This window comes from Bos mutus, chromosome 25 (assembly GCF_027580195.1).
Source record: "Bos mutus isolate GX-2022 chromosome 25, NWIPB_WYAK_1.1, whole genome shotgun sequence".
In the NCBI taxonomy this organism is placed as follows: Eukaryota; Metazoa; Chordata; class Mammalia; order Artiodactyla; family Bovidae; genus Bos; species Bos mutus.
Window position 1 is genome coordinate 19,386,440 of NC_091641.1, and position 18,146 is coordinate 19,404,585.

General features: G+C 45.1%; 1 protein-coding gene across 7 annotated transcripts in view; it reads left to right on the forward strand.

Moving 5' to 3' along the window:
• ARHGAP17 (Rho GTPase activating protein 17) overlaps positions 1–18,146 on the forward strand; it is a 100,705-nt gene that overhangs the window by 39,416 nt on the left and 43,143 nt on the right. For 6 of the 7 annotated variants that reach the window (XR_011462638.1, XR_011462639.1, XM_070362665.1 and 3 more), the window contains exons 2-6: positions 4,577–4,616; positions 8,765–8,869; positions 14,535–14,608; positions 15,742–15,853; positions 16,095–16,171. Coding sequence is in view for 5 of the 7 variants with exons in the window: in XM_070362665.1 (XP_070218766.1) it covers positions 4,577–4,616; positions 8,765–8,869; positions 14,535–14,608; positions 15,742–15,853; positions 16,095–16,171 (408 nt within the window). In the remaining 2 variants the exon portion in view is untranslated. Of the gene's footprint in view, positions 1–4,576; positions 4,617–6,491; positions 6,640–8,764; positions 8,870–14,534; positions 14,609–15,741; positions 15,854–16,094; positions 16,172–18,146 lie in introns of those variants that run through there. The other variant, XM_070362666.1, reaches the window with a different exon arrangement.

Below are 18,146 nucleotides of genomic sequence, written 5' to 3' on the forward strand. Positions count from 1 at the left end.
ACCCAGATAATCACAATGGTGTGATCACTGACCTAGAGCCAGACATCCTAGAATGTGAAGTCAAGTGGGCCTTAGAAAGCATCACTACGAACAAAGCTAATGGAGGTGATGGAATTCCAGTTTAGCTATTCCAAATCCTGAAAGATGATGCTGTGAAAGTGCTGCACTCAGTATGCCAGCAAATTTGGAAAACTCAGCAGTGGCCACAGGACTGGAAAAGGTCAGTTTTCATTCCAATCGCAAAGAAAGGCAATGCCAAAGAATGCTCAAACTACCACCACACAATTGCACTCATCTCACACGCTAGTAAAGTAATGCTCAAAATTCTCCAAGCCAGGCTTCAGCAATATGTGAACCATGAACTTCCTGATGTTCAAGCTGGTTTTAGAAAGGGCAGAGGAACCAGAGATCAAATTGCCAACATCCGCTGGATCATGGAAAAAGCAAGAGAGTTCCAGAAAACATCTATTTTTGCTTTATTGACTATGCCAAAGCCTTTGACTGTGTGGATCACAGTAAACTGTGGAAAATTCTGAAAGAGATGGGAATACCAGACCACCTGATCTGCCTCTTGAGAAATTTGTATGCAGGTCAGGAAGCAACAGTTAGAACTGGACATGGAACAACAGACTGGTTCCAAATAGGAAAAGGAGTTCGTCAAGGCTGTATATTGTCACCCTGTTTATTTAACTTACATGCAGAGTACATCATGAGAAACGCTGGACTGGAAGAAACACAAGCTGGAATCAAGATTGCCAGGAGAAATATCATCAATAACCTCAGATATGCAGCTGACAACACCCTTATGGCAGAAAGTGAAGAGGAACTCAAAAGCCTCTTGATGAAAGTGAAAGTGGAGAGTGAAAAAGTTGGCTTAAAGCTCAACATTCAGAAAACGAAGATCATGGCATCTGGTCCCATCACTTCATGAGAAATAGATGGGGAAACGGTGGAAACAGTGTCACACTTTATTTTTCTGGGCTCCAAAATCACTACAGATGGTGACTTTAGCCATGAAATTAAAAGACACTTACTCCTTGGAAGGAAAGTTATGACCAACCTAGATAGCATATTGAAAAGCAGAGACATTACTGTGCCAACAAAGGTTCATCTAGTCAAGGCTATGGTTTTTCCTGTGGTCATGTATGGATGTGAGAGTTGGACTGTGAAGAAGGCTGAGCGCCAAAGAATTGATGCTTTTGAACTGTGGTGTTGGAGAAGACTCTTGAGAGTCCCTTGGACTGCAAGGAGATCAGCCCTGGGATTTCTTGGGAAGGAATGATGCTAAAGCTGAAACTGTAGTACTTTGGCCACCTCATGCGAAGAGTTGACTCATTGGAAAAGACTCTGATGCTGGGAGGGATTGGGGGCAGGAGGAGAAGGGACAACAGAGGACAAGATGGCTGGTTGGCATCACTGACTCGATGGACATGAGTCTGAGTGAACTCCGGGAGTTGGTTCTGGACAGGGAGGCCTGGCGTGCTGTGATTCATGGGGTCGCAAAGAGTCGGACACGACTGAGTGACTGATCTGATCTGATCTGATCTGATAGTTGCTTTACAATGTTGTGCTAATTTCTGGTGTACAGCAAAGTGATTTAGTTACACATGCATACATATATATTTTTTTCATATTCTTTTCCATTATGGTTTATTATGAGATATTGAGTATCATTCCCTGTGCCATGCAGTATGACCTTATTGTTTATCTGTTTTATTTATAGTAGTTTTTATCTGTTAATCCCAAACTCCTACTAACTTATCCCTCATCTCAGCTTCCCTTTCTGTAACCATAAGTTTGTTTTTCATGTCTGTGAGTCTGTTTCTGTTTTGTAAATAGGTTCATTTGTATCATATTCTAGATTCCATATATATTGATATCATATGATATTTGTCTTTCTCTGACTTACTTAAGTTGGTATGATAATCTTCAGGTACATCTGTTTTGCTGCAAGTGACATTATTTCATTCTTTTTTATGGCTGAGTAATATTCCAGTGTGTGTGTGTGTGTGTGTGTGTGTATACACATACCACATCGTCTTTATCTGTTCATCTGTCAACACTTACGTTGCTTCTGTATGTTGCCTATTGTAAATAGTGCTGCAGTGAATATTGGAGTCCATGTATCATTTTGAGTTATAATTTTGTTTGGAATATATGCTGAAGAATGGAGTTGCCAGGTCATACAATAACTCTACGTTTAGTTTTTTTTAAGGAGGAAACTCCATACTGTTTTCCATGGTGACTGCACCAATGTACATTCCTACCAACAGTATAATTAACCTGTGTGGCTCAGCTGGTAAAGAATCCTCCTGCAATGCAGGAGACCTGGGTCCCATCCAGGTTTGATCCCTTAGAGAAGGGAGTGGCTACCCATTCCAGTATTCAGGCCTGGAGAATTCCGTGGACTGTATAGTCCATGTGGTCACAAAGAGTCGGACATGACTGAGCGACTTTAACTTCACTTCACCAACAATATAGGAGGGTTCCCTTTTTCCCATAACCTCTCCCACATAAATTATTTATAGGCTTTTTACTGCTGGCCGTTCTGACCAGTGAAGTGTACTACATTGTCGTTTTGATTTGTATTTCTCTAATAATTAGCAATGTTGAGCCTCTTTTCATGTGCCCATTGGCCATCTGTACCACAATGGGAGTTTTAAACTTAAGTTTTCCTCTTCTATTTTTAAAATTTTGTTTCATAAGTAGACATATATGCTCTGAATCTTCTCTTTTGAACTTATGAATATTTTAATAGGCCTTGGGACTTTTCTCTGCATATACTTAGAGAAGGAGATATACTCTGCATATACTTTTCTCTGCATATACTTTTCTCTACTTATACTTCGAGAAGGAGATATCAGCATGCTCTCAGAGTCGTCCAGGGCCCTATCCAGAACTCTGGGTTCTGGCCAGTGAAGACAAATGAAAGCTACATTGTCTTGAGGTGATATTTTGCTCGAGGAGCGGCAAGGCTGGGATGAATGGTGAAGCTATGGTGGTCTCATGCCAGGTTTGTCCCTGCGAGGCCGACTCACAGGCTTCTCTCCGAGGCCGCTTGCTTGAGATCATAGTCAGCTGGGGTCCTGCTCCACTTCCCTAACTGGCATGACTACCTATGTTTGGCGCTTCAGCAATGCCTGGCACCACGCGTGCCAAGCGAGGGCTAGGATGACGTATTTTGGCCGGCTGCTTCCAGAACTTGTTCATAGAGTTGAGTTGGCCTCTTTGGGAACCTGGGGCCTTGGCCTGATCTCCAGGCTCTGCTCCTCTGGACCTGGGAGGATTGAATCAGGTCAGAGTTCTAGTTTCCTGCAGAAACCACAAGTGAGCCACTCCTGTAGGCATCTCCAGGTTAACTGGGGCACTGCTGTTGATGACTGATACTGGAGCTCTCCGTGCCAATGGCTGGGTTTCGCTTGATGTGCCATCTCCCAAGCGTGGGATTGGGGTTGTGGGCCACCATCCTCCTTGCATCTAGTGCCCTTCTGAGCCTAGCAGTGTTTTGCGGTCATTCTTGGGGATCCCACCGGTTTTTCTGGCCAGATGCCTTCTCCTTCTCTTGTGTTGGTACGTGGGCAAGACCAAGGGCATGCAGCCTTCCGTTCTGCAGTGTATCTTATAAAAAGGCTTCAAATTTTCTGATTCATCAGTGGTCTTGCCTCCTCCCTCCTACAGCGTGATCAGAACTGAATTTTTTTTTTTTTTTTCATTTTCCTTTAAAAATGTCCCAGTTTGTTTCAATGGGAATTTGGTAGGGATGTTAAATGATTGGGCTTAAATCGCTATTTGAACCAGAAGTCCAGAATGTAGTGATTTGTAGTGACTCTGGGTACACCAACAATGCTGCTGTTTCGGACTGCAGAGAAAAATCTTCTTGGAAAAAGATGGTGGCCTGGCACGTGAGGTTCCAGCAGCTCACATTCTCTGCTGATTGTCAGCTGCTGTATCAGTCCTCTAGAAAGGTCAGCAGGAGTTCTGAAGCATAGATAAGGGTGAAACTATTTTGTCTCTTTTGAAAGTAAAGATGAGATAGCTGAAGGAAGGAAGACTTAAGTGTTGTTACCCTGTGTGTATGATTGCGTAACCTTTCTGGATCTGTGGCACACTTGTTCGCTGTGAAACTCAGAAGTGATCATTTTAAGAACTAAAGTTTAATTTTCTCCAGAGCAGTCTTTTCTCAAAGTGTGGTCTACAGGCCTCCTGCCAGGGAGTTCTGGGCAGGGAGGGGCTTGTTACAAATTCAGGATCTCACTACAATTCTGGACTATGGCATTTTAAGGCCACACCTCCTCCCCCACCCCCCCTTGCTGGGTCTGTGCATGCCCAAGTTTGAGAACCACTGATCTCAATCATTTGGTCTTGAGGGTTGCTAGTTTCTGCAGACTTTCATTTGTTTGTTTCTTTGTGGCTTTGCTAAAGTCGCCCTCTAATATAAAAACTGGTAAAAATTCCCCCCTTGTGATCATTCATTTCTACCTGTTGTGTTTTAAACGCCAGGATACTAATTACTCAGTTTCATGGGTTGCTTTTTATTTCCAGACATCTAACTCTGAACTTTGAATTTTTCCCACAGGGCCGAGAAAACAGAAGTCCTCAGTGAAGATCTGTTACAGGTAACAAAAGAAAGACTTTTTAAAGTGCTCCATTTAAATAAGAACAACAACAAAAAAGCCCATAGGTAGAAAAAACCAAACAAATTAAAAAACCCATAGGGGAGAACTGAACCTTATGGTTCTTTGTTTTGGGGGGATTTTTCCCGAAACAGAATTAGCATGGTTTTGAGCAGGAAAAGAAAAGCAGTTGAGTTGCACGGTGATAAAAGGGGATCTGAAACTTTGGTGTCATATTATGAAGTTCAGATGGGGCTAGTCCCAAGTTCAAGTGCCAGGTGTTGGGGTGGGGACAGGGGGCGGAGCCTGGCTGGGCCGTCTGGGCAGTTGGCACAGTGGCCTGGTCACAGGTCCCTGCAGGCCGCTGCGTGGTGCCCTTGATGCAACAGGCCCCACCAGCTGCAGCAGTGACCCCACTAGCTCCAACAGAGTTTGGATTTTTTGCTCCATTATATGCTTCTTTTCCCCCAAACTGAGCTAAGTTGGGTCCTGCAGGACTCAGAGTCTCAGTGACAGTGACCAGGTCTCTCAAAACCACCCAGGGGCTCTAGGGTGGCCTCACATGGCTAGGCCAGACTTTCCTCTTTGAACAGGAAGGGGCATTTCCTGCTGGGGACCTTAATTACGGCTACTCCATGCTATCTCTCAGTAGACTTCCCTAACTGTGGGGCTGGGTGTTTCTCCCAAGAGGGCTGGGACCCTTATATACACATCACTTCACCCAACCCCACTCGATCCCCACGCACACTGAATACTTCGAGAAAGACAGGACCCCTTCCACATGCAGGTTTTGTTAAGACTTCTCCACCTGTCTCCTAGCCTCTTATTTTCATAACCTGCCTCAGGTGTGCTCCAAGGAGTCCCTGGAGACCAGAGGTCTGCTCCCAGATGGCTTTCTGTCTCTTCCCGTGGAGAGAAGGAGCTGCATAATTTAGAAAAACACCGCCTGTGCTCTGCTCCCACCCCATGCCAAAACAGTCTCCTAAATTATGACAGTCTTCTGCAGGTAGAAGATTTTAAGAGCACTTTTTTCTTTTCTATTTTTAAGGACTAGAAATTTTTATCAAGGACTAGGTTTTTAGAAAAAGATTTATTAAAGAATCATAATCTTTAAAATAAATTTTTTATTGAGGTATAGTTGATGTACAATATTATAGTTTAGGGCTTCCCGGGTGGCTCAGATGGTAAATAATCTGGAAACCCGGATTCGATCCTTGGGTCAGGAAACTCCCCTGGAGAAGAGAATGGCTACCCACCCCAGTATTTTTGCCTGGAGAATACCATGGACAGAGGAGCCTGGCGGGCTACAGTCCATGGGGTCACAAAGAGTCGGACATGACTGAGTGACTAACACACATATTATAGCTTAAGAATCAGATTCTTAACACTATTTCCCCACTAACTTTTATCAGATATTTCAAATCCATTTTCAGACTTTTAGAAATATTGTTTGTTCTAGTTCCACTAGGTTTTCCTGTGAGCATTCTCATTCCCACATCTCATGTCAGTAATTTCATCCCAAAGCCCTGAGGAGAGACCAGAGCTCTTGCTGGCAGGTGGAGGATTGCAGAGATCGTACGGGACTCAGACAGTAACTGTCTGTTCTTGTCTCTTTGCTCAAACACCCACTGGGGCCTGAGGAGTTTGCTAGTTTCTATAAATCCTTATTATTTTTTTTAAATTTATTAAAGTTTAGTTGATTTGCAGGGTTGTGTTAATTTCTGCTGTACAGCACAATGATTCAGTTACAACTATCTCTATATCCTTTTTCGTATTCTTTTCCATTGCGGTTTATCACAGGATATAGGAACTCCTTATAACACAGATACTCCACGTCTGCAGCGGTTGTTTTCCTGCTCTTATTTCTGTGATCTTTAGCCATGAAGAAGGTGTGTCGTGGTTCAAAGTGCTGAGTCTGGCGACCAGCCACCTGTATTCCATGCCAGGTCTGCCCCTAACTAGTTCGGTGCCCTCAAGAATTCTCTGAACCTCCCTCTGCCTCAGTTTCCACTTCTCTAGAAGGAAGGTAATCGACATATCACTCTGTGGGGTTGTTAGGACGGGCTCATGGGTTAAACATGGTCAGCCCTGGGAGCAAAGCCTGGCCCGTAGTAAGGGGTAAATATTGATGACTTGTTGATATGATTGCCACCGTCACAAGCCACAGAAGTTATTTTGTTTCTGGTGTGAGACTTCCCTTAATTTGCTCTTTCTCCAGCCTCTTTTCTTAGCTCTCAGTTAGAGCAGTTCAAGAGGCCGCCCTTTTATCTTGTTTGTATGGAGTTTCCCCAAGAGGCTGTCAACCCCAGGAGGGCAAGAACCACAAATTATTTACTCTTGTTTTTCTAATACCGTGTACAGGGATTCAGTATATACTTGTTCCTTCAACACATACTACCTTCCATTCATGGGCCAGGCAGTGATCAAAGCACTCGGGATAAATCAGTGAACATAAGAGACCAAGGCCCTGTCCTTGTGGACTTGATAAAAGTGAAGTCGCTCAGTCGTGTCTGACTCTTCGTGACCCCATGGACTGTAGCCTGCAAGGCTCCTATGTCCATGGAATTCTCCAGGCAAGAATCCTGGAGTGGGTAGCCATTCCCTTCTCCAGGGGATCTTCCCGACCCACAGATCCAACCTGGGTCTCCTGCACTGCAGGTGAATTCTTTACTGTCTGAGTCATCAAGGAATTCTAGAGGAAATTGGGGCTTCCTTCGGAGCTCAGTCAGTAAAGGATCTACCTCCAATGCAGGAGACCTGGGTTTAATTCCTGGGTTGGGAAGAACTCCTGGAGACGGAAATGGCAACCCACCCTGTTATTCTTGCCTGAAGAATCCCATGGACAGAGGAGCCCGGCAGGCTACAGTCCACGGGGTCGCAAAAATCGGACACAACTTAGCAACTAAACCACCACCAGTGGAAAATGGAATCAAGTAAAAATGGAGTTTTCTGGGTTCCCCCCCGCCCCGCCCCTGCTTTTATGGCCGATGGAGAATATGTATTAATTTTCCAATGCCTTACAATCAGGTCATTATAAAATTTGGGGCAAGTGATGTGGCATCTGGTCCTAAATAAGTGAGGCTGCAGATCAGGGTCCTGGGAGGGGGCCCCCAGTCTGAAGAAGGGCTGCTTGAGAAGGAAGCCCAAAACCATTTCCTTGGGTAAAATATTTTGGGGTAAAAATGTATTCTGCTTGAAATCTGTTGATTTTTCTTTAAAATAGAAAGCATCCCTAAGGGCCTGCCCTCATTCTTAATGAGTCATCAGAATACACATTTTTGGCATTCCTTCCTGTAAAAAGCAGCTCTCTTTGCCATAAACAGCCATATCCCAGCAATAATATTTTGGGAAGCTAATGATGATGAGTGGGCCCCCGGAGTCAGACTTTCTTACTGTTGGCTGTCCATTTTGCTTTAGAGGTTTGTTCTAAAACAATAAATAAATAGGCAAAAACACCCCCACCCTCCTCCATCCCAAGCCCAATAAGGAACAATAAGGAATAATTTTGAAAACACTGATCTCAAGTGTCAGTTGCAGAGCACATCTTTTGACTCTTCTGTCTGATGTACTGCGTGTGGAGGACTCCATTGCCACAATCTAGAGAAAGCTGAATGTCCCCGTGGCTTTCCCACTTGGCAGTGGGCCTGCACTGGCCTCAGCTTGTTCATCTGCAGTGTTGCTGGTTGGACCCGGGACTTTGCTGGTGCTATAGTGTGTGGCTTGGCCACCACTCATCAAAGAGCAAGCTCTAGTCAGGACTGTCCCCTCCTCCTGCACATGGAGTCAGCCTTTAAGGGATCTGAAGCTTCACTGCAAAACCAGGGGCTGTTTTGGCAATATCCAGGGACAATTTTGGTTGTTAGAAAGGGGGCAGTTGGGTGCTACCAGCATCTAGTGGGTGGAAGCCAGAGATGATGCTAAACACACCGATAATGCACAGGACAGCTGCCCCTAGCCCAGAATTATCCAGTCCAGCTGTCAGTGGTGAGAAGCCCTGGTGTAGGTGCGTGGGAACCTTTTCCATTTACCCCTGAGAGCTGAAAAATTCGACGGCAGGACACTTTTCCCTGCCTACATGCAAACAGTGCAGGAGAGGAGGCTGAGCCGGTTCCTGAGCCCTGCCAACCACTCATCCGTCTTTGTGTTTTCAGATTGAGCGGCGCCTGGACACAGTGCGCTCCATGTGTCACCATTCCCACAAGCGTCTCATGGCCTGCTTCCAGGGCCAGCATGGCACCGACGCAGAGAGGAGACACGTGAGTACCGGGTGGGACTCGGAGCCCTGATTCTCGTGTCCCTGAGAAGCTTCTTGCCCTTTATCAGGCGATTTTTCCCAAGTGGCATCAGAAGGTTTGGCTGCAGACATGAACCTTGTATCGCCATTCACGCTCGTGACTCGTGCCTGACCACAGCATTCTTTCATGCTTCCCTGAGCTGAAGGTCCTGCTCACACTGAATTCTCTGCAGGTGCTTTTAGAGATTGAAAGTGAATGTGAAAGTCACTCACTCGTGTCCGACTCTTTGCAACCCCCTGGAATATACAGTCCATGGGATTCTCCAGGCCAGAATACTGGAGTGGGTAGCCTTTCCCTTCTCCAGGGCATCTTCCCAACCCAGGGATTGAACCCAGGTCTCCCACATTGCAGGCAGATTCTTTACCAGCTGAGCCACAAGGGAAGCCCTTTAGAGATTGCACCGTCAATTAGAAATCCTTTGACCGCAGAAAGCTGAAAGCCTCTCTTGAATTATCTGAGAAAGTAGAATTAACTGACTTACTCGTAAGTCCAGTAGTTGGGATGACTGCAGGTAGGGCTTGGTCTAGCTTTTCAGTGGTGTAACCAGGACCCCAGTTTCTTTCCTTCTCTCCTCTTAGCTATTTCAGCGTCTGCTTTATCCCTCATGGTGCAGGCTGGCTACCAGCAGCTTCCATGGGCTGCCTGCTTCTTTGTGCATGTCCAGCTGGAGTAGAGAGCATGTCTTCTAGTAGTGTCCTTAATGGAGTGAGGAAACTTTTTTCCCATACCATTCACAGATAGAAGTCCCTTCCCATTGCACTGATGTGCGTTGGGTCACATTCTCCATTCCTGAACAAACTCCTCCCAACCCCCACCAGTTACAGTGGGTGGGGGTGAGTTTGGGTGAGGAGACGGGACGTGCTGGTTAGCTTAAGTTAATCACGGCTCATCCCAGAGTTTGGGCTGTGGTCTTACCTCCAGCTTGTAGGCTCCATCAAAACCAGAATAGATCCTCAGCAGGATTCAGGATGCTGTTATAGGCAGGAGAAAGAATGGGCTCTAGGAAATAATCCGATGTCTACTTCAGGGTACGTTTGCTCAAAGCGTCCCAGTCCCCATATCCCTTGAGTAGAGCACAGCATCTTTGTTCATCAGGCAGTTCCCTCCTTAGTGTTACAAGTTCCCAGCCTGTGAGTGTACTCTAACCCTTAGAAATCCGTGTAACTCTATAAAGTGGGAGTTTTGATGGCTTTCAGGGAAGCTATGATTCCCCATATTGTTTTATTTGTCAGTAGATATTGCATAAGAATTGATGGCAGACGATCTGTGTCATCTCCTTTGATATCTCCTACACATGTTTCTGGCCAGCTTGCCATCAGAACCAGGCCCAACTCACTGGTCCTGCCGCCACTGTTCCTTCACATTTTCTTGCCATGGCCTCTGCTCTGCTCCCCTGTTAATATCATTCCCTCCATTCATCTCCTTATTCTTGCCTTCATACTCCTTGGGGCCCCTCCTCTCCTCATGGCTCCTAACTAATGTGTTTATTCAGGCACCTGTAAACCATGTTGTCTTTTTTTGTTTTTTAATTAAACTTTTGATTTTGTATTGGAGTATAGCTGATTAACAGTGTTGTGCTAGATCAGGTGAACAGCGAAGGGACTCGGCCATACATATACATGTATCCATTCTCCCCCAAACTCACCTCCCATCCAGGCTGCTGTATAACAGTGAGCAGAGTTCCTGGTGCTCTACAAGTAGGACCTTGTTGGCACTTGTAAACCATCTTCAATCAGCAAAATACTGCCTCCCCTAGTTATCTATTTTAGCACGCATAACCTATTCTTCCTTCTGTGTTGACTTGTGAATTCCATGCACCCTACTATGCAGACCAGGTTATCTTATTTTCCTGCTTGTCTTATCCTCTCCCTCCCATAGCTGCTTGATTTGCAAGTCCCGTGATTCTGTCTGTGACTATGTCTTGAATTCCTCACCTCCACTCCATCTTTACCACCTTCGCCTAAATGCAAGACCCAGTTACCTCTCATATGGACTGTTCAGTCACTTCTTGAGCTACATTGTCTGCCTTTAATTTCCTTCTTTTTCTAGCCTTTCTTCAGTGTGATCACCAGAGTTGGTTTCCTCAAATACAAATTGATCCTGGACTTCCCTGGCGGTCCAGGGGTTAAGACTGCACTTCCAATGCAGAGGGCACAGGTTTGATCATGGCACCCCACTCCAGTACTCTTGCCTGGAAAATCCCGTGGACGGAGGAGCCTGGTCGGCTGCAGTTCATGGGATCGCTAGGAGTCGGACACGACTGAGCAACTTCACTTTCACTTTTCACTTTCCTGCATTGGAGAAAGAAATGGCAACCCAATCCAGTGTTCTTGCCTGGAGAATCCCAGGGACGGGGGAGCCTGGTGGGCTGCCATCTATGGGGTTGCACAGAGTCGGACACGACTGAAGCGACTTAGCAGCAGTAGCAGCAGCAGCAGGAAACTAAGAGCCCACATTCCATGCAGAGAGGCCAAAAAACAAACAGAAACAACAGAAAAGTTGATCCTGTTATCCTTCTGTATTAAAAAAAATCTTAAGCTTAATTATTCTCAACAGGGACCAGAACTACACTCCTGATATTTAGAAGGGCGTAGAGACTTTTTTGGTTGCCATAAGGTCAGGGGGACATTCCTGACATTTGGAGGGCAGGGACCAAGATACTAAGCATTCTGCAGTGTCTGAAGGTATAGATCCACAGAAGGAAGCATCCCATAAGGCCAGCAGTGTTGTGTCGGGACAGTGCCTGGTTCTCATTGCCTCGGTTAAAGTTCAAGCTTTCTTTCCTTTTTAATTGAAGTATAGTGAGCTTACAATATGGTATTAGTTTCATGATTTAATATTTTTATAGATTACACTCCATTTAAAATTGTTATAAAATATTGGCCATTTTCTCTGTGCTGTAACAAAATATCCTAAAGTCCAAGCTCTTTAGAGGACATGTGTGTGTTCAGTCACTCAGTTGTGTCCAACTCTCTGAGACCCTATGAAGTGTAGCCCCCCAGGCTTCTCTGCCCCTGGGATTATCCAAACAAGAATACTGGAATGTGTTGCCATTTCCTTCTCCAGGGGATCTTCCTGACCTAGGGATTAAACCTGCATCTCCTGTATTGCAGGAAGATTCTTTACCACTGAGCCACCTGGGGAAGATGACTTGAGCCCATCATAATCTGATCAAATTTTCCTTATCAGTCTCAGTATTTCCTGCTTCCTCCCATTCATGCTATAGGTCATTGCCCTTCACACAGAGCTGTCTTCTTGTTCCTTTGGTCTACTTTGAGACACAGCCTAGGACCAAGAATGGACACCAGAGGAGGAGAGGGGAGTTAAGGGAGGATTCCTGGAGGAGGCACTGGCCTAGCTGTAAAGGAGAGAGAGTGTCAGGTGATGGGCCTCTTCAGGCAGCAGGAGCAAAGGTGTATCACCCTCATTTCTGAAACCTAATGTCTTAGCCTTCGTTTTCCAACCTCAAATCAAAGTGCCCAAGACAGGCTCTGAGAATGTCTACAGTCTGCACGTGGGAAGAGGAGTCACCATGGAAATGACAGGTAATAGGTGGCCATCAGATGTCAGTCATGTTGAGAAAATCACAGCAGTCTCTCAGGCTCGAGGAAATACCAGAGGAGCCTCCCCCAGGCCCCATCGAAAGCTTACATGCTTGGAGAGAGGCAAGAATTGGAGGGAAGAGAGACGTAGCAGGTGGCCTTCTCAACCCAAACTTCTCAGCTTATATTGTGGGTCATACATGTTAGATCTGAAATTATTTTTGTGTAACTGGCATGCCTTTTGTAAATTAGGACATCCTCAGTCGTCTCTGTGGAGGCGTCTGATGTGAGTAGACAGCATCTTCATTAACCAGTGTCCAATGAGTGGAAGGTCTGTAATCTGGACATTAGGAAACGGGATTGTTGTGCTTGGGAGTCAGGGCATGGAAACCACAGCTTAGTTACAGCTGGGTACTTGAATGATACTTGTCAAAATAAACTCTTCTCTTTATGATTTGTTTCCCCATTGACCTCCATCTAGAGTTGCACAAAGTGTATTTCTCTTCCTTATTGCATTGAGCATACATTAAGTTCCCTTAGAAAGGCAGCATCACCAAAAGGTATAAAGTATCCTCTGTTGTGATCCAAGTGTACTGCCCATTTTCTTATAGCTTCCTAGTCTAGAAATGTGGAAGCCAGAAGCGTCTCCTGTGGGGCAGATAAAGCCTGTTGTTTGTTTATTTGAAAATAACCTGACAGGGAAGGGAGATGGATAAATATATTTGTTATTTATTTTTATTTATTTTTTATGTTATTTTGTTTTATTTTTGCTGCACCATGCCCCATGTGGGAACTTAGTTCCCTGACCAGGGATCGAACCCATGACCCCTGCATGGAAGTGCACTGGACAGCCAGGGAAGTCCCCATTGTTATTTATTTTTAAATTTAAATATGCCATTTTGAATGGGCTGTCCATTTACATGGTCAAAATCCATAATAAGTGAACGTAACATGATGTCTCTCCCAGCTCTGTTCCGGGGCCCCCAGTCCCCCTCTCCAGGACCACCAGTAGTAGGAGCTTCTTGTATAGCCTTCCAGAGAAATTCTATAAGTGTATCGAGTGGACCCGTTTGAAAGCAGGAAAGGCAGGTGCCGTGCGTGAGGTCGAGGCAGAGCTATGCCACAGCAAGGTGAACCCTGGGTTTTAAACATGAGTGTTGTTCCTACTTGGAAGGCGAAATGACATGGGGTACTGCAGCATTGAAAGCATTTTTTGTTAGCAGGTTATGGTGTTATGACCAACGTGTGTGCAGCTGTCCTGGCATCTTCTGCCCATATTCTGAGATAAACCACCAGCCAGGTGTGGACAGACTCTGAACCGGGGCTCGGGCCGTCAGCACTAAGGTCTGGCTCTGTGCCCTCACCAGGGTGCCTGGTCAGGCCACGTAAGCGCCCTGGGCTTCCCATTTCCCAGCCACACTATGCGAACATTAATCAGATGACCCTTATGGTCATTTCCAGCTGAAAAACCAATCTCTGATAGGAACAGGAATGGTTTTATGCTTAAAAACCTTAAAAATCTCTTTTGGATATTTAGCTTGGTATTTTCAAATTTTTAACTGAAGCAAAATCTTTCTGATTACAGCCAATGTAAGAGCAAGTTTAAGAATGAGTATTCTAGCAGTTTTTGAAATTTGAGCAGTTCGTGGCATTTATTTGCCATGATAATCAGAGGGCATGATCTGTGTCTTACGTCCCATGTCCCTAGTGCATGGGACATAGTATGCTCTTGATTAATCAGTAATTATAGAAATGGCAACAACAACAGTAATAATAGCAGCTTACATCTTCTAAGTACTTACCATGTGGGGGGTTGCTTGACCTTGATATATCTCCTTTAGTCAACAGACAGCCCTAGGACCCGTGTACTGTTAGCCCAAATTTCCAGGCATGAGGAAACGAACACAGAGGTTAAGTCAGACTATTGATACCTTTGAGACCAGGATCTAAACCTAAACAAGTATCTCTTACCTGTGCAGTGGACCTGGAGGAGAAACCAATGACTGATGATCTGACGCAGGTAATTAAGAACGGGTGTCAACTCTAATGAAAAAAACAAAACCCCATTGTCTTCTGCCTTCCAGAAAAAACTCCCTCTGACAGCTCTCGCTCAGAATATGCTGGAAGCATCAACTCAGCTAGAAGACTCTCTCCTGGGGTAAGAATTGACTGCTATCAGAAAGAGAGCCGAGCGCCCTGTGGGTTGGTGGAAGTGGGTGGCCGGGGGGTGGCCTCCTGTGTGACCAGAGGGACCGTGAGCATGGTGGCATGGCCCATCTGCCAGGGGAATGGCTCAGGCGCCAGGGGAGGCCCCTGGGATGCTAGAGAATCTTTCTTTTAATAGAAGCAGGGATTGACGCTACAGAGGGCCGATGATGAAGTAATTGATAGGTCAGTGTTTATTCTGCTGAGCCTGGGTATAAAGAGCTCAGTCCCTTCCCTGGTTCAGGTGTTGACTCAGACTTATTGGAAGGCCCTGACCAGTCTCTTCCAAGGCCCTGTCCAGTCTCTTCCAATCCTTAAGAGTCACTTCTTTAAAGATGATCACCATAATGGCAGTGGAGGTCTTCTCAAAATAGGGCCTTTGCTGAATTATGTGGCTCTTTTTTTTTTTTTTTTTTACAGTGATCATGTATTATATAGTTTTAAAATCTAATAGTAAAGCTGTTTTCATTGTAAAAGAGAAGGCTGACCTTTCCTTCCACCTGCTTCTCTACGAGGCTAGTGTTCTTGGATCCTGTCAGCTCTCTCTCCTCCTGTAACATGGGCCCTCCTTTCCCAGCTGGGTATGACCTTTGGACTTTTCAGCCCATTTCCAGGGTCTGCCATGTTCTGCGCCCTGTAGTTCTCTGTCGTTCTTTGAAGGGCACTGCCGAGGCCGTGAAGACAGAAAACAGATACAGTATAATGAACTTTATTATTATTTTCTAGCAGACAAAAAAAACAGAATAGAATAATGAACTTGATGTATGTTTTAAACGATTTTCAGAGATATTGAGAATTCTTGGTCGTCCCCTGATCCAAGGACCTAACCTTTCAGTGAGTTGTCACCTCACTGTTTACACACATCCCACCCGTGCACACACACAGTGTACCTAAGATAGTCTTGTTCATTTTAAAGAACAAGCCTGTGGACTCACGCCCTAATAAATTTATAACATTTTTAAGGCTCTATTGTGTAGCGCCCTAAGGTGTTCCCATCGTGGGGAGTGCGGAACTGGCTTAGTGTGGGTTTTGGGGGCCAGATTTAATGGATGTACGTGTGTTGTCGGGGTATATTGTTTTTTAAAGGAAGATGCTGGAGACGTGTGGAGATGCTGAGAATCAGCTGGCTCTGGAACTCTCTCAGCACGAAGTCTTTGTCGAGAAGGAGATTGTGGACCCTCTGTACGGCATCGCAGAGGTGGGGGCTTCAGTGGGGGCTTCGGTGGGGGCTGGACGGGGAAGGTTCACTTGTATCTGAAATGTTAACAATCAGTGCTTTTGACATTTACGCTTCTTTTTGGAAGTAAGGGGAGTAAGCAGAGGGTACAAAATCCTTTGCCTAAAGAGAAAAAAATTTGTAAATAAAGACTACACTTTCAAATGTTAAACTGAAAACCCTGGAGCTTGTCCCACGTGGTGTATTGGTGTGTTCTTTGCAGGTTGAGATTCCCAACATCCAGAAGCAGAGGAAGCAGCTCGCCAAACTGGTGTTAGACTGGGACTCGGTCAGAGCCAGGTAAGATAAAGCGGAAAAATAACCCACAATGCTGTCTTCCATGACCTCCCCAGCAACCACCCCCCTCCTCAATACAGACAAAGACCGCTGGGTGGACAAAGCGAAAGTCACTGCAGACTCACACACCTGACTCACAGACCGAGTCACAGCCCACTGACACCTGCTTTCCGGCCTCATTCTCCCAGCGGGACGGTGTTAGAACACCCTGCTGTTAATCAACCAACAGTGAAAGGAGACAGGAAAAAAAAAAAAAAAAACCTAAGTGTATTCAGGGAAGAAGAGATAGTTCTAAGAAAAACTAAGAGCGTTGCTCTTGGAGTAGTGGAGTGTAGGAATAAATAGATCTGTGATCTTAGCAACCACGAAGGGTCCCACTGTGTCAAGATACACTCGTGTGGTTTTGATTATTTTTCATAGTCAAGGGATTCTGTGCTCCACTCCATCCTAGAACAGGCGTTCCTTCACGTTTCACGTGCTTGTGGAGAACAGACAGGACTCAAGGAAGGGAGTAAATCGTCCTTCCTTCTCAGAGCATAGTTAGTTTCATTTTTTAGTTGTAACATTTTATCGAACCTCTCTTCCCCTCTGACCTTCTTCTCATCTGCACTTTCCTGTGGTCTCTTTTCCACAAGATGAAAGGACTGTGGAAAGGGGAACTCAGTTTCCTTCCAGATAAAGGGAAAGAGCCTGACTGTAAATTTTAAAAACATGTAAGAAACTGCTTATGTTCTGCCAACAACCAGAAACAGGAAGAACTATATCTGAAGCTGTGTCTGCAAATAGATTAAAAAGCACTTTTATCTTTAATTCATCACTGCAGACCTTGTAATCTATTGTATACTCAAATGTTTTACTGTATCAGAGAAAACATCATGCGATACATTCAGAAAAGCTGGGAAAATAATTCAAAATACAATATTATTAACTCAAAAATAGAAAGAAAGAAATGCTGTGCTCAACAGGGAGGAACTGAGTAAAACCAAGTAACCATCCCAGAGGGCTGATGTCAAGTGACCTGTCTGTTAGCGCTCCGGGCTCCAGCCTCAGCTCCTTCCGTAAGGGCATTTGTATCGATGATTCATATGAGAAGCATGGGGATAAGGGAGATGGCCCCATAGGCCCGATCATTTCTCATACCTTATACAGGAATTGACAAGCTTTTTCTGTAAAGGGCCAGATGAATGTTTTCAGCTTTGCCGCCCGGATGCTCCCTGTTCCGGCTACTCAGCTCTGCTGTTGTAGCATAAAAGTAGCCCTGGGCATTGTATAAATGCATGAGCGAGGCTGTGTTTGAATAAAACTTTATTTGCAAAACAGGTGGCTTTGCTGAGCCCTGCTTTGTTAATAGTCGTCATTGTGCTCTTGTGAAATAGATGTGGTTATTTCTGTTTGGCAAATAAATGGAGACACAGCCACCATTTACTGACTTTCTATGTGTCAGATGCTTTTATCGCAGATTGAGAAAGTCTGTAACAGGGCTGCGTTTCCTTGTTTCTAAGATGTCATTGAGTGTCAGATGCACGACTGATTTAATACCTGATTTCAAGAGGGAAATGAAATAGAAACACCACTGTATTAAATGTACAAATCAATTGGTAAGACACATCCTGATATAATAAATGTTGAGATGATAAAAGAGACATCTAGGAATTAACACGTGGTGAAAATGGTAATTGCCACCACCTACCCGGGTGCTTGCCGCGTGCCAGATAAACATACGTGGTATGTCAGTTCTTCGATTCTCCCACCAATCCCTATCAGTTTGCCTGTTCATGTTTTCAACAGACATGAAGTAGGTCTTTACTGTGAATCAGACTCTGCTGCTGCTGCTAAATGCAGAGACCCTTCAGTGAGGGTTGTCGGGGGACGGGGGTTAGGAGGTTCTGTGATATCTCCTACTTTGAGAGGAGACTTGTATTGCGGAGACAGGAGGCACCTGCACATGGCGTGTCTGTGACTCGCTTTGGCCCTGAGA